This window comes from Bison bison, unplaced genomic scaffold (genome assembly GCF_000754665.1).
Source record: "Bison bison bison isolate TAMUID 2011002044 unplaced genomic scaffold, Bison_UMD1.0 scf7180017864491, whole genome shotgun sequence".
NCBI lineage: Eukaryota > Metazoa > Chordata > Mammalia > Artiodactyla > Bovidae > Bison > Bison bison.
In genome coordinates this window covers 824,438-837,836 of record NW_011495050.1, presented here as the reverse complement: position 1 = coordinate 837,836, position 13,399 = coordinate 824,438, and the positions used below count along the sequence as shown (strand labels likewise).

General features: G+C 41.2%; 1 protein-coding gene across 1 annotated transcript in view; it reads left to right on the top strand.

Annotated features, from left to right (window-relative positions):
• TPD52 (tumor protein D52) overlaps nucleotides 1-13,399 on the top strand; it is a 51,942-nt gene that overhangs the window by 27,076 nt on the left and 11,467 nt on the right. The window contains exons 3-4 of the mRNA XM_010863396.1: nucleotides 2,757-2,905; nucleotides 4,677-4,778. Of these exons, the coding sequence (XP_010861698.1) occupies nucleotides 2,757-2,905; nucleotides 4,677-4,778 (251 nt within the window). The remainder of the gene's footprint in view (nucleotides 1-2,756; nucleotides 2,906-4,676; nucleotides 4,779-13,399) is intronic.

The window sequence follows — 13,399 nt, the reverse complement described above, 5'->3', positions numbered from 1 at the left end:
ATAGTGGTCTTTCTTTCCAAGTTTCATTAGGGCAAGTGAATACTTCAGAGATGTGTCAAGGGGTACAAAACTTAACATTTAAGTCTACTCCTTGAAGTATGTGAACATTTGTAATTAAGGTAAAGAAAAGTATTAGAAAGCTAACAATGTGCAATGAGAATTAGCCAGTAAACTGAGAAGTGGAGTCAGAAAACCTGCATTAAAATTCCGATTCCTGCGTTATTAGCTTAGTGACTTGCAGCAAATCATTTAATTTGCTTGATTTTAAACCTTATTCATTCATACATTTATTGTTGCGTTTTGTGACTTCCAAAAACAGATATAATTTGTGGAGTCCTATCTTATAGACCGGAGAAGGCAATGGCAAGCCACTCCAGTACTCTTGCCTGGAAAATCCCATGGATGGAGGAGCCTGGTAGGCTGCAGTCCATGGGGTCACTAAGAGTCAGGATCTTAGAGACTGTGTTAGTTGCTCAGTTATGTCTGATTCTTTGCAATCCCATGAACCCCATGTAGCTCACCCCCATGGAACCCATGTAGCCTGCCAGGCTCCTCTATCCATGGAATTTTCTAGCCAGGAATACTGGAGTGGGTTGCCATTGCCTTCTCCAGGGTATCTTCCTGACCCAAGGATCGAACCCAGGTCTCCTGTATCGCAGGTAGCTTCTTTACAGTCTGAGCCACCAGGGAAGCTCGGAGTCATATAAGCATGGATGATTATCTTTGTTCTGGACCTGTATTCTAATTAATGCCATCTTAGAGTATGTTATTTGGGGTTTTTTTTGGCAGCCACATCACTTTTGATTTATTCTTCTTTCCTTTTGCCGAGTGCTCTCAGTTCACTTAATAATACTCTATGTTGTTTTTAAAGGCCATGCTGTCTTTGAACCCGTGGAAGTGTTGTGTAGGTCAAGACTGAGATACGGCTTTGCAACAAGCCTAGAGAAGCTTCCTTCTGAGGGTCTTGAATATTAATGAACGTACAGTCATCCCTCAGTGTCTGCAGGGGGTGGGTTCCAGGAACCCTGTGAATATCAAAATCCACAGATGCTCAAGTCCCTTATATAAAATGGTATAATATTTGCATATAACCTATGCACGTCCTTCCATATGTTTTAAATAATCCCTAGATTACTTATAATACCTAGTGCAATGTAAATGCTATGTAAATACCGTATAAATGCTATGTAAATAATTGCCAGTACATGGCAGTTTCAAGATATTGCTTTGTGAAACTTTCTGGAACTTTTTTCCCCTGAATATTTTCAATCTGCAGTTGGTTGCATCTGTGGATGTGGAACCTGTGGATACGGAGGGCCAACTATACTTCAGGGACCCAAGTTTTTTGACTTCTGGGACAGAAGTCTTGGGTGTCTGTTTCTCTCTGTGGGTCTCCCCTTTCCCTCTATTTTCCTAGCTGTGCCTTTTCCTCTACTCTTTTTTTTTTTGCTTCATAGCTTCTGTTTATAGTTTTGGCCTCCTCGAGTATATTTAGGCTTCTGTAATATTACATAATCTCGCTGTGCCCCACCTGTCCTTCAGGGCTTCTTTATCCAAGTCTTTTCAGTTTCTCCTCCCAATGTGATCTTAGTTTCTCAAACTGCATTCCTGAATGAGACTGTGATTATTCGAGCATCCCTTGGCACATCAGGCAGTTCACTGGCTAGTAGCCACTTGATGGGTCAGGAGCCTATTTCTAACCACCAAGCTGAGGCTGGTCAGTCCGCATCAGAGGGGCCCACACTTCTGCAGGACTCTGGGAGAGAGTGTGTTTTATTTATGCCTGTGAGTTTGACAGGTACAAAGATTGACAGTATGAACTGTGATTTATATTGGAAGTATAAACGCATATGAGGCTTTCCTGGTAGTGCTAGTGGTTAAAACAAAACAAAACAAAACAAAACACCCATCTGCCAGTGAAGGAGACGCAAGAGACATGTGTTCGATCCCTGGGTTGGGAAGATCCCCTGGAGGAGGGAATGGCAACCCACTCCAGTATTCTTGCCTAGAGAATCCTGTGGACAGAAGAGTCTGGCAGGTTATAGTCTATTGAGTAGTGTCATAAAGAGTCGGACTCTACTGAAGGGACTTAGCATGTATGCATGCATAAACTTATATGAAATATGCAATATGGCTGTGTTTTGATTTGGCATGGTTGTATGTATTTTGGTGGGAATTCAGATTGTTTGGGTGGTCGATCCCTGGGTCAGGAAGAACCCCCGGAGAAGGGAATAACTTCCCACTCCAGTCTTCTTCCCTGGAGAATCCCATGGACAAGAGAAGCCTGGTGGCTTACAGTCCATGGGGTTGCAAAGAGTTAGACACAACTGAGCGACTAACACTTTCACTTTTCACTTCAGATTTGTTTAACTTAATACATAAATGTGAGTTTTTATGGACATTCAAGCAGCAGTGTTCAGCTGGAAATGCAGACCCAGTAGTCAGAGTAGCTGTTAGAATAATTTGAATATTATCTGTGTAAAGGTTTGAACCCTGAACCTCTATGATAAAACTGAGTAAGGAAGTATAGGAAGAGGGGAGAGACTGAGAACAACTCAAGACTGAAATATAGAGAAGAGAGAAAAGCAGCTTTACAGGAGAGATCAACAAGCAACCCATTTGCTTAACATATTATTTTAAAAGAGGCAGAGAAATGAATCCAAAATGTTTTAAAATGACTGGAATTTTGAATATAATTTTGGGCTTATCATCTTAACTCTTTGACTTTATTCCTACCCCAACCCCGCTCCTTGCAGGTAGAAGAAGAAATCCAGACTCTGTCTCAAGTGTTAGCAGCAAAAGAGAAGCACCTAGCGGAGATCAAGCGGAAACTTGGGATCAATTCACTACAGGAACTAAAACAGAACATTGCCAAAGGGTGGCAAGATGTGACAGCTACATCTGCGTATGTGCCCTTGACCCTCCCTTTTTCTAGAGAATGTAGAGGACACTGCTCTTTTTGTCTGGAAGCGGGGAGGGGTGGAAAGGGACTGAGGAGGTTTCTGCAGCTTTTGTCTATACTGTGCGGGGCAACCTTCCCCACCATGCCTGTTCTCAAGTGTATCTGAGTCTTCTCCAACTGTTCTTTTGGACTGTTCTGGGGTATAGCGAGAAAACCAGCCTCCTATGTGAGTTGAAGAAATAAAATCTCAGCTCTTAAAATGTTATATACTGACTTACCAGATATATACATGAGTCACTTGGTCCTCAGAATAACCCAGTAGAGTGGGTAGTGAGATAGCCGTAGATAAGGAAACAGGATCAGATCAGTGTTGAGGTCACAAATCTCTCAATGTCTGGAGGCACTGTTTGAACTAAGATCTGGCCAAGTGCAGATCCAGTCTTTTTATTTTTTTTAACCCTGCTTTATACACAGCATGAGACTCTCTCAGGTCACCATCTCTGATGTGTGCCAATAGCAGAGGACCACCCCTTAATCTTCTGGTCTTTTTTGATCACACGGTTTTGGTACAGCATTATCAAGATGCAGCTCCATTTCCTGAGTCTCCAAAAGGTGTTCTCTATGCAGTCCCGTCTGCTGAGCTGGTGACCAGCACCAGCGAGGCTGACTGCTTCCTAATGTGGCAGTACGGGGGTACCCACCCGCTTTCTCCATATAAGTAGGCAGCGGAAGAACATGCAGGATGCCATTCCTTGTATCATCTTAAACATTTTCTCTTTTTCTCTTTTTTGGTATTTGATCTTGACAAGGTAAGTAAAAATGCCTGAACATCCCTTTCTATAATGTGGGCTTAACCTCTTTGGGATAAGAACCATATTCTTTTGTCTGGTTTAGTTTTTCCCTTCACTAATCCCTGAGTAGATGGGAGGAGGGGGTGGTAAATTTTCTGCTTTTGTGCTACAGCAAATATCCCCCTTGAGTCATTTGAAGTGTTGTACCTTTTATGTACCCTGTTGAGAAGGCACCAGTTCTTATTTGGCAACTCTACATATAGGGAGAACTGAAAAATCTCTCTATGCTGCCCCAAATTGATTTGGGTGATAAAAAGTACTCCTGGATCCCACCTTACTTCTGGTCCCTTTTTAGAAAATAAAGTTGTGAAAGAAATGTGAAGAATTTGATTTCATTTTTGTTTTGTTTAGCTTAAGTGAAAAAGGAAAAAAAAAATCAGAGATATAGTTTCATTTAACCTCTGGCCCATTTTGATCTTGGCTTCATAACTGTTTTTAACTCTTACCCAGATTTCTTCAGCCTTGCCTTTATGGGCCTTTCTGGCTGTTCTAGGGTACTGCAAAAGTTTGTGTTTGAAATGGTGGTTAAGTAAAAGATGATGTGATGATGTTGACTTGGCAGTCATGAAGAATTTTGGATATTCTATTTTTTTTTTTTCTTGAGAGTTCTCCAAAAGGTGGTGATGACTGAACTCTGCATAATGGATATTAGAAAGATTGTTGTTCAATCGCTAAGTCGTGTCCGACTCTTTGCAACCCCATGGACTGCAGCACGCCAGGCTTCCCTGTGTTTCACTGTCTCCCAGAGTTTGCTGCTGCATAGGGTCACAAAGAGTCAGGCACAGTTGAAGCAACTTAGCACACACACGTGTGTCCATTGAGTCGGTGATGCCATCTAACCATCTCATCCTCTGTCACCACATAATGGATATTGGAAAGGTTAGCTTACTTTCTTTGCTCTGTTCTTTTATAATTTAATATAGGTACAAGAAGACCTCTGAAACCTTATCTCAGGCCGGACAGAAGGCTTCAGCTGCTTTTTCGTCTGTTGGCTCTGTCATCACCAAAAAGCTGGAAGATGTAAAGTACGTCCTCATTTTTCCTTGCTTAATTAAGATGAGGCAGATTAAAATCTGTTATCGTGGTTGCATTTCTTTCCTGCCTGGTACTGGCTGATGTTGGACTCCCCCTGTTTGAGTGAGGAAGAGCCCTCCTTCAAACCAGGACCTGAAATGCATCCCTAAATCCTTCTAGGCATAGCCTTCAAACTGATTGTCTTATGAATACATTTAAAGTTGTTGAAAAATTCTGGTTGTGAACTTTCCTCCTTTTAGCCCTTCTTGATCACACGGGGTAAGTATGTGGCTGCAGACCTGTGGTTGTAAGTGGAGCCTTGTGTCTGGTGGGGATAAGTCTGGGAGCACTGAGTCCTGCCTTTACTTCCAGGTGGTACATCTTTAGCCCATGGTGTGCTTGGCACATACTCATTTGTGTACTGCTTTGTACCATCTATGTTCATGCCCAGGCCAAAATCTTGTTTTGAGCTATTTATTTTGCATTTTATTTTCAATGTGTCTGCAGAATTTTCCTGGTCATTTTGATAAAACCGCTTCAGAGTGCTTTTGTGTCCATCAGTAACCTCATGCCGCCTACCATGTGGATTAAAATAGTGCTGAAAATGACAAATGTGGATTAAATTGGCTGTGCTTCTGTTGGCATGCAAGATTTATGTGTTTTGTTTTTTTTTAAACCCTTCAGATTGCATGACCTTGTGTTTTCTTTTTGTGGGGAAAGTAGATTTTACAACCAGAATTTTGTTGGTTGAATAAGTTTGGTTAATTGGTCTTATACTTGTACCAAAAATACCCAATGATTTGCTCATTGTATTTGGACTATTATCATTTCAACACAACGTAATAAACACAGCTCTCTTAAACCCTCTTGACCATTATATATACTTCTCTTAGGTAAGCTCTTTTCTTTCTGTGCTAACTCCCGATTGTGTAGCCTTTTAGAATTCAGTTAAAACTTTACACAGCTCTTAAAAAGTAGGTTATTTAATTGTTTTAGATTTACCAGAACTTCCTTTCTTTTTTAATGCTTACTCTGGCTTCTTGCAGATTGCAAGCCTTTTCACATTCCTTTAGGTAAGGAGAGTGTAAACCATCGCTGCAGCCCAGCTCTCGTCTAAGACAAGTGTGCTTAGGCTATGATGCCACATTGGATGGTCGTGTTTGTCCACTACATAATCTTGCATTTCGGAATATCTTTTCTCTGGTGCATTCCTATTTTCAAGGGAGGGTTTCTTGTATACCATGGGTGATGGATACATTAAAAGGAGAATAATTTGACACGTGATTCAAGGGATATGGAAATGATTTTGACATTTTACTTTCTTTTTGTGTATGTGTGTGTTTGGTAAAAAAAGAATCAGCTTTACCATGGCATGCAGAATTCCTCCCTTTTCATGTCTGACTTTGTTTGTTTGTTTTTGATGCTGTAATTTCTTTGGTGCCTATGTCAGGATGCTGGAATCCCCCTTCACCTGGCTCCCATTATGCAGCTGTAATAGACAGCATATGTACCGTCTCACAATGTTAGTCTTTTCTCTTTCCAGGTTACTGTGACATTTTTTTTTAATTATGGTAAAATATGCCTAAGATGATATACCATGATTCAGCATGTTTTAGTACTTGTTTTGTTAGCCTCTAGTGTTTACTATTTTATTATTTCTTTACATGAGTTGTATTCTGTAACTCTGCACACAAGGATATTTCATAGCTGCAAAAGGAGAAATAAAGTGTATTAGGCCAAAAAAGAAAGCATGTTAAAAAGATGTCAGTCCAAACCTTCCCTTCTGGAAGGAATCTTTGTGATATTGAGCAAACCTCTCCTCTCCCTCCCATACAGACTCTCTGATTATCCAATTAGTAGTTAGAGAAAATGAAGGTGGAAGGTCCTTTGAGTATAAGTAGGAAAGTTAACACACTAGTCTCTCTCTGTTCCTATTAACGTGAATTGTCTTCTCAAGCAGTCACTTGCTGTGGCTAGCATTGTGCCTTCTTAAGTAATCAAATAGATGCTTATAACTGAGGCTTTCTCTCACTTATCTCTGAAAGAGTAAGTCAGGGAGATAAACAAACTCTGAGTGTTAAACTATTTGTGGTTAGAATTATGCTTTAAAAAAACCCCAAGAAATCAGTGATAGGAATCAATTCTATATCTTTGGTGTTCAACTGAAAATGGCCTAAGTGCTTTAGGAAACTATTAAGAGAATTTTATCTAATGTTAAGGGGTTGTGTGAGGATTTGTTCACTCACATAATCCATTCTGCTAACATTAAGGTGTACACCGTTGATGGATCCAAAGGGTATAACCTATACCAGACACAGTTCTTATTAAGAAAGAGCTTAAAATCTTTGAGTGCATGGAATGGGAGAAGGGAGGTGGGGCCCAGGAATGAGTTAAGAATGGAAGAGCCCTGGGACTTCCCTGGTGGTCCAGTGGGTTAGACACTGCATTCCCAGGGCACAGCTTCAACTCCTGGTTGGAGAACTAAAATCCCTCATGCTGTGTTGTGCGGCCTTATTATTACCGTTTTATTTACTTGGCTGCCTTGGGTCTTGGTTGCAGCCCTTGGTATCATCATTGTTTCATGCAGGCTCAGTTGTTGTGGCACTCAGGTTTCATTGCTCTGGGGCATGTGGAATCTTAATTCCCTGACTGGGGATCGAACCCATGTCCTCTGCATTGCAAGGTGGATTCTTAACCAGTGTCCAGCAGGGAACTAAGATCCCTCATGGTGTGTGGTGTGGCCTCACAAGAATGGAAGAGCCCTGTTCATACTTAAGTATAAAGCAATACTAGGTATAATGTAAACAAAAATAATAAAACTATGTAAGTGCTGTTTGAAGAAGGATTTCATCAGTTCATACCACCATTTTTTCTGTATACTTTGGAGAAGATTAAGCAAATGTACCTAAGTAGTTGGGCTGCTGTCTATGGGGTAGCACAGAGTCGGACACGACTGATGCGACTTAGCAGCAGCAGCAGCATGGCTCAGTATGTGCTGTCTTATTAATTCACTGGAAATAATATGAGTTTGGTGGCTGTTTTCTTGCTGCTTACACAGTCACTTTTTTTCCTTTCATTAAAAAAATTCGATTAAGATCATACTCTGTCTAACATTTTCAGTCTAGTTATTAATGAATAATGTATTCTTTGTGTATCAATATATTATGTATCAGTGCAGGTCCTGGTTAAAGTTAGGCTTCATATGACAACTTGGAAGTGGGAGATATAAGAGAGCTACATTTTGGAATTATTTCTTACAGGTTAAAAGTTGAGTAAAGCCCTTAGTTGTTGGCATCTGGTTTCAGGACCTAATAAAGCTCAGGTTCTTGATGTTTCATCTCAGAAAGAATCCAGTGAGAGACAAAGTGATAAATAATAAGTAGGTTTATTTAGAGAAGAACACATCCCACAGACAGTGTGGGACATTGCGGAGGGTGATGGAGAGGCTCTATACAGTCAGCAAAAACAAGACCAGGAGCACACTGTGGCTCAGATCATGGACTCCTTATTGCCAAATTCAGATTTAAATTGAACAAAGTAGGGAAAGCCACTAGAGCATTCAGGTATGATCTAAATCAAATCCCTTATGATTATACAGTGAAAGTGACAAACAGATTCAAGGGATTAGATCTGATAGACAGAGTGCCTGAAGAACTATGGATGAAGGTTCATGACATTGTACAGCACACAGTGATCAAGACCATCTCCAAGAAAAAGAAATGCTAAAAGGCAAAATGGTTGAGGAGATCTTACAAATAGCTGAGAAAAGAAGAGAAGCTAAAGGCAAAGGAGAAAAGGAAAGATATACCCATTTGAATGCAGAGTTCCAAAGAATAGCAAGAAGAGATAAGAAAACCTTCCTCAGTGATCAATGCAAAGAAATAGGAGGAAGATAATAGAATGGGAAAGACTAGAGATCTCTTCAAGAAAGTTCAAGATACCAAGGGAACATTTCATGCAAAGATGAGTACAATAAAGGACAGAAATGGTATGGACCTAACAGAAGCAGAAGATATCAAGATGAGGTGGCAAGAATACACAGAAGAACTGTACAAAAAAGATCTTCACGACCAAGATAATCACCATGGTGTGATCACTGACCTAGAGCCAGACATCCTGGAATGTGAAGTCAAGTGGGCCTTAGAAAGCATCACTACGAACAAAGCTAGTGGAGGTGATAGAATTCCAGTTGAGCTATTTCAAATCCTGAAAGATGATGCTGTGAAAGTGCTGCACTCAATATGCCAGCAAATTTGGAAAACTCAGCAGTGGCCACAGGACTGGAAAAGGTCAGTTTTCATTCTAGTCCCAAAGAAAGGCAATGCCAAAGAATGCTCATATTACCGCACAATTACACTTATCTCACATGTTAGCAAAGTAGTGCTCAAAATTCTCTAGCCAGGCTTCAACAGTATGTGAACCGTGAACTTCCTGATGTTCAAGCTGGTTTTAGAAAAGGCAGAGGAACCAGAGATCAAATTGCCAACATCTGCTGGATCATGGAAAAAGCAAGAGCGTTCCAGAAAAACATCTATTTCTGTTTCATTGACTACACCAAAGCCTTTGACTGTGTGGATCACAAAAAACTGGAAAATTCTTCAAGAGATGGGGCTACCAGACCACCTAACCTGCCTCTTGAGAAATCTGTATGCAGGTCAAGAAGCAACAGTTAGAACCAGACATGGTACAACAGACTGGTTCCAAATAGGGAAAGGAGTACATCAAGGCTGCATATCTTCACCCTGCTTTGCAGAGTACATTATGAAAAATGCTGGACTGGATGTAGTACAAGCTGGAATCAAGATTGCCAGGAAAAATATCAATAACCTCAGTTACGCAGATGATACCACCCTTATGGCAGAAAGTGAAGAAGAACTAAAGAGCCTCTTGATGAAAGTGAAAGAGGAGAGTGGAAAGATTGGCTTAAAACTCAACATTCAGAAAACTAAGATCAAGGCATCCAGTCCAATCACTTCATGGCAAATAGATGGGAAAACGATAGAAACAGTGACGACTATTTTTTTGGCTCTAAAATCACTGAAGATGGTGACTGCAGCCATGAAATTAAAAGACAAATGCTCCTTGGAAGAAAAGCTATGACCAACATAAAATATTTAAAAGCAGAGACATTACTTTGCCGACAGAAGTCTGTCTAGTCAAGGCTATGGTTTTTCCAATGTTCATGTATGGATGGAAGAGTAGGACCATAAAGAAAACTGAGCACTGAAGAATTGATGCTTTTGAACTGTGGTGTTGGGGAAGACTCTTGAGAGTCCCTTGGACTGCAAGGAGATCCAACCAGTTCATCCTAAAGGAAATCAGTCCTGAATATTCATTGGAAGGACTGATGCTGAAGCTGAAACTCCAGTCATTTGGCCACCTGATGCAAAGTGCTGACTCATTTGAAAAGACCCTGATTCTGGGAAAGATTGAAGGCGAGATGACAAGGGGACGACAGAGGATGAGATGACAGGATGGCGTCACTGACTTGATGGACATGAGTTTGAGCAAGCTCTGGGAGTTGGTGATGGACAGGGAAGCCTGCCGTGCTGTGGTCCATGGGATCGCAAAGAGTCGGAAAAGACTCAGTGCCTGAACTGAAATCAACTTTTCAATTGAGTTAATTTCACTTTAGAAAATCATTTCTCGATCAAGGTGTCCTGATTGTAATCTGATTTATATATAATAGAAAATATATGAAAACATATAATAGGAATTTATGAAACATACATATTAGAGAACATGTATAAAAAAATCTACATCTTTTTAGGTGAGTGAGTCTCAGAGGCAAATACTGACCACATGCCCCCCGAACTGTACAAGAAGAGGAGCGTGGGCAGCAGGCTGAGGGTTTCCATCCGAGCAGCATGGCCTTTCCTCTCGTGGAGGTGGATGCAGGGGCCCCTTTTTGCCAGTGCTTGCAGTAGTTGGGTAATCCTGTTGACTACCCTTTGTTCCAAGTTCATGCTAAACCAGAAGACTTGGGGCGAGGATTTCAGTCTCTGGTGGAATTGTGGGCATTTTGCTGACTTGCATTGTTAGAGCCAGCAACAGTTTTGATTGTACTATTAATACATTATCAGTTAATAAGTTAGCACTTGAGGTGTAGATATTGTCTATGCCTTGGGTGGGTGAGTAAGGAAGAGGAAGAGGAGAGGAGGGATGGGGAGAAGGAGAGAGAGGGAAAGAAAGGGAGAGAAGAAAGGAGGAAGAGAGACAGCGACAGAGAGACACAGCGAGAGATGTCTGTTTTTGGCAACCTCACAATTAGGGGTCAGCAGCAGGCCAGAGGAGCCCTCTGAGGACAGACGTCTTGTCCCAGGTGGGTGTTCACAGTCACTCCTCTGCTGTTGGCTTGTTTTCTGCATGCACATGGTAAACATGGACTCGTGCCTTTACTTTTGTTGAGAGAAACTTTAAAGGAGTGTTTTCATTTCACTGGGTGCAGGTGTTTAATTGATGTTCATGTTATTAAGAGCATGCTCTAACAATTCAGCAGCCTCATTAGACAAATATTTCTGATATGTTCAGGAGGATTTGCCTTTCTCTTCAAAAGAACCTTCTCCTTTTGGCCTCTAAGTTTTAAAAATTGGTTTGGGGTTCATTCAGGTTATTCCAGATGATTCCATTTTGCTGAAAATTTCTACCACTTAATAAGAAATGATCTCTTTTGTTATAATAGAGTACCTTTTGATATGAATTTGTAAAGGTTTTTAAAAAAGTTTATTTGGCTGTGCAAGATGTTAGTTGTGGCCTGTGGGGTCTAGTTCCCTGACCAGGTATTGAACGTAGGCCTCCTGCATTGGGGGTGTAGCATCTTAACCACTGGACCACCAAGGAAGTTCCAGAATTTGAAAAACTTTTATGCACTTTCCTATCTTTCATGCTCATACATCCTAATTTCGGTTGCTGCAGTTATTTATTCATTCGTTCTTTAATTCAAAAGTATTTATAGAATGACAGCTTTGTGCCAGGCACTGTCCTGGACTGTAGGGTTTGAGTTACCAACCAAAATAATAGTTGGGTGAAATTTGAAGGCTTTAAAGGATATAATCTTAGATAAGCATTAATGTGTATTTCAGTTAAAGTCATCTGTAGGGACTTCCCTAGTGGTCCAGTGGAAAAGAATCTGCCTGGCAATGCAGGGTACACACGTTCAATTCATGGTTGAGGAGCTAAGATCCCACATGCCATGGGTCAGTTAAGCCTGCACACCACAACTAGAGAGTCCGTGGGATCCTACAAAAGATCCTGAATGATGCAAGGGAGATCTCGTGTGTAATAACTAAGACCCAACACAGCCAAATACATGAATAAGTAAAAAATAAAGTCATCTGTAATAATAATATAATGGTAAACAGTTATAGTAGGTACTGTTAGCTTTTTGATTTTTCAGATGAGGAAAGCTGAGCCACAGAAAGGTTAAGTGACTTCCCCATGGTCACACAGCCATCTGGCTGAAGGCCAGGATTTGAACCCAGGCACACACAAGTTCAGGAGCCTGTGGTCCCCTCTGCCTTGTTCTGTCTCCCCAGGGCAACGATAGCTTAAGACTTCGACCCTCCAGCCACTGTCTGGCAGTTACTTTGGTTCATCACCTGTGATCAAGAGATTATTTTGAGGGCAAAAGGGAATAACAATACATGGATGGCTCTTAAAAGCATGCTCGGCACACAGTATGCTTTGAAACATGTTGACCAGCCTCTCTTCTTTCTCTGGCTGCCATTTGCTACATTCTTCCTTCTTCTTTTCCCTCTACTCCTCCCCCTTTAATATTATTAGGGATGAAAAGTTCAAACAGCCATGTAAGAAACAACAAACATTTAAAAAGTCAATTCAGCTTTTTAAAAGAATAACTTCCAAAGTAAGAGCAAATATTAGATTGTAAAATACTTAGTGTGTCTGAGTGAGAGTCAGGTTGTCCTCTTTGATTTTTTTCCTTTAGTGTTTTGAGGAATCCAGATTTACATTCCTGCTTTGATTGTAGGTTACTGTCTTTGAGGGTTGAAATCCAGTTGGAAAAACTTGCAACAAAATTTGCTTTATGCTGCTGCTGCTGCTACTGCTGCTAAGTCACTTAAGTCGTGTCCGACTCTGTGCGACCCCATAGACGGCAGCCCACCAGGCTCCCCCGTCCCTGGGATTCTCCAGGCAAGAACACTGGAGTGGGTTGCCATTTCCTTCTCCAATGCATGAAACTGAAAAGTGAGAGTGAAGTCGCTCAGTTGTGTCCGACTCTTCACGACCCCATGGACTGCAGCCTACCAGGCTCCTCCGTCCATGGGATTTTCCAGGCAAAAGTACTGGAGTGGGGTGCCATTGCCTTCTCCGAATTTGCTTTATAGATGCTAGCTAATCTTCCCAATATATTAACATATATTAGAGATAGTTCTAGTCCAGGAGCAATGTGGCTTTTTGCTTTTGAAGTTTTCCATATTATATTTGAACATCAGTGAAATTGGAGGTGATATGTAAGTTGAAGAGAATTGAAACTTTGTGTAACCTTGCATGCTGCTGCTGCTAAGTCGCTTCAGTCATGTCTGACTCTGTGCGACCCCATAGACGGCAGCCCACCAGGCTTCCCCATCCCTGGGATTCTCCAGGCAAGAACACTAGAGTGGGTTGCCATTTC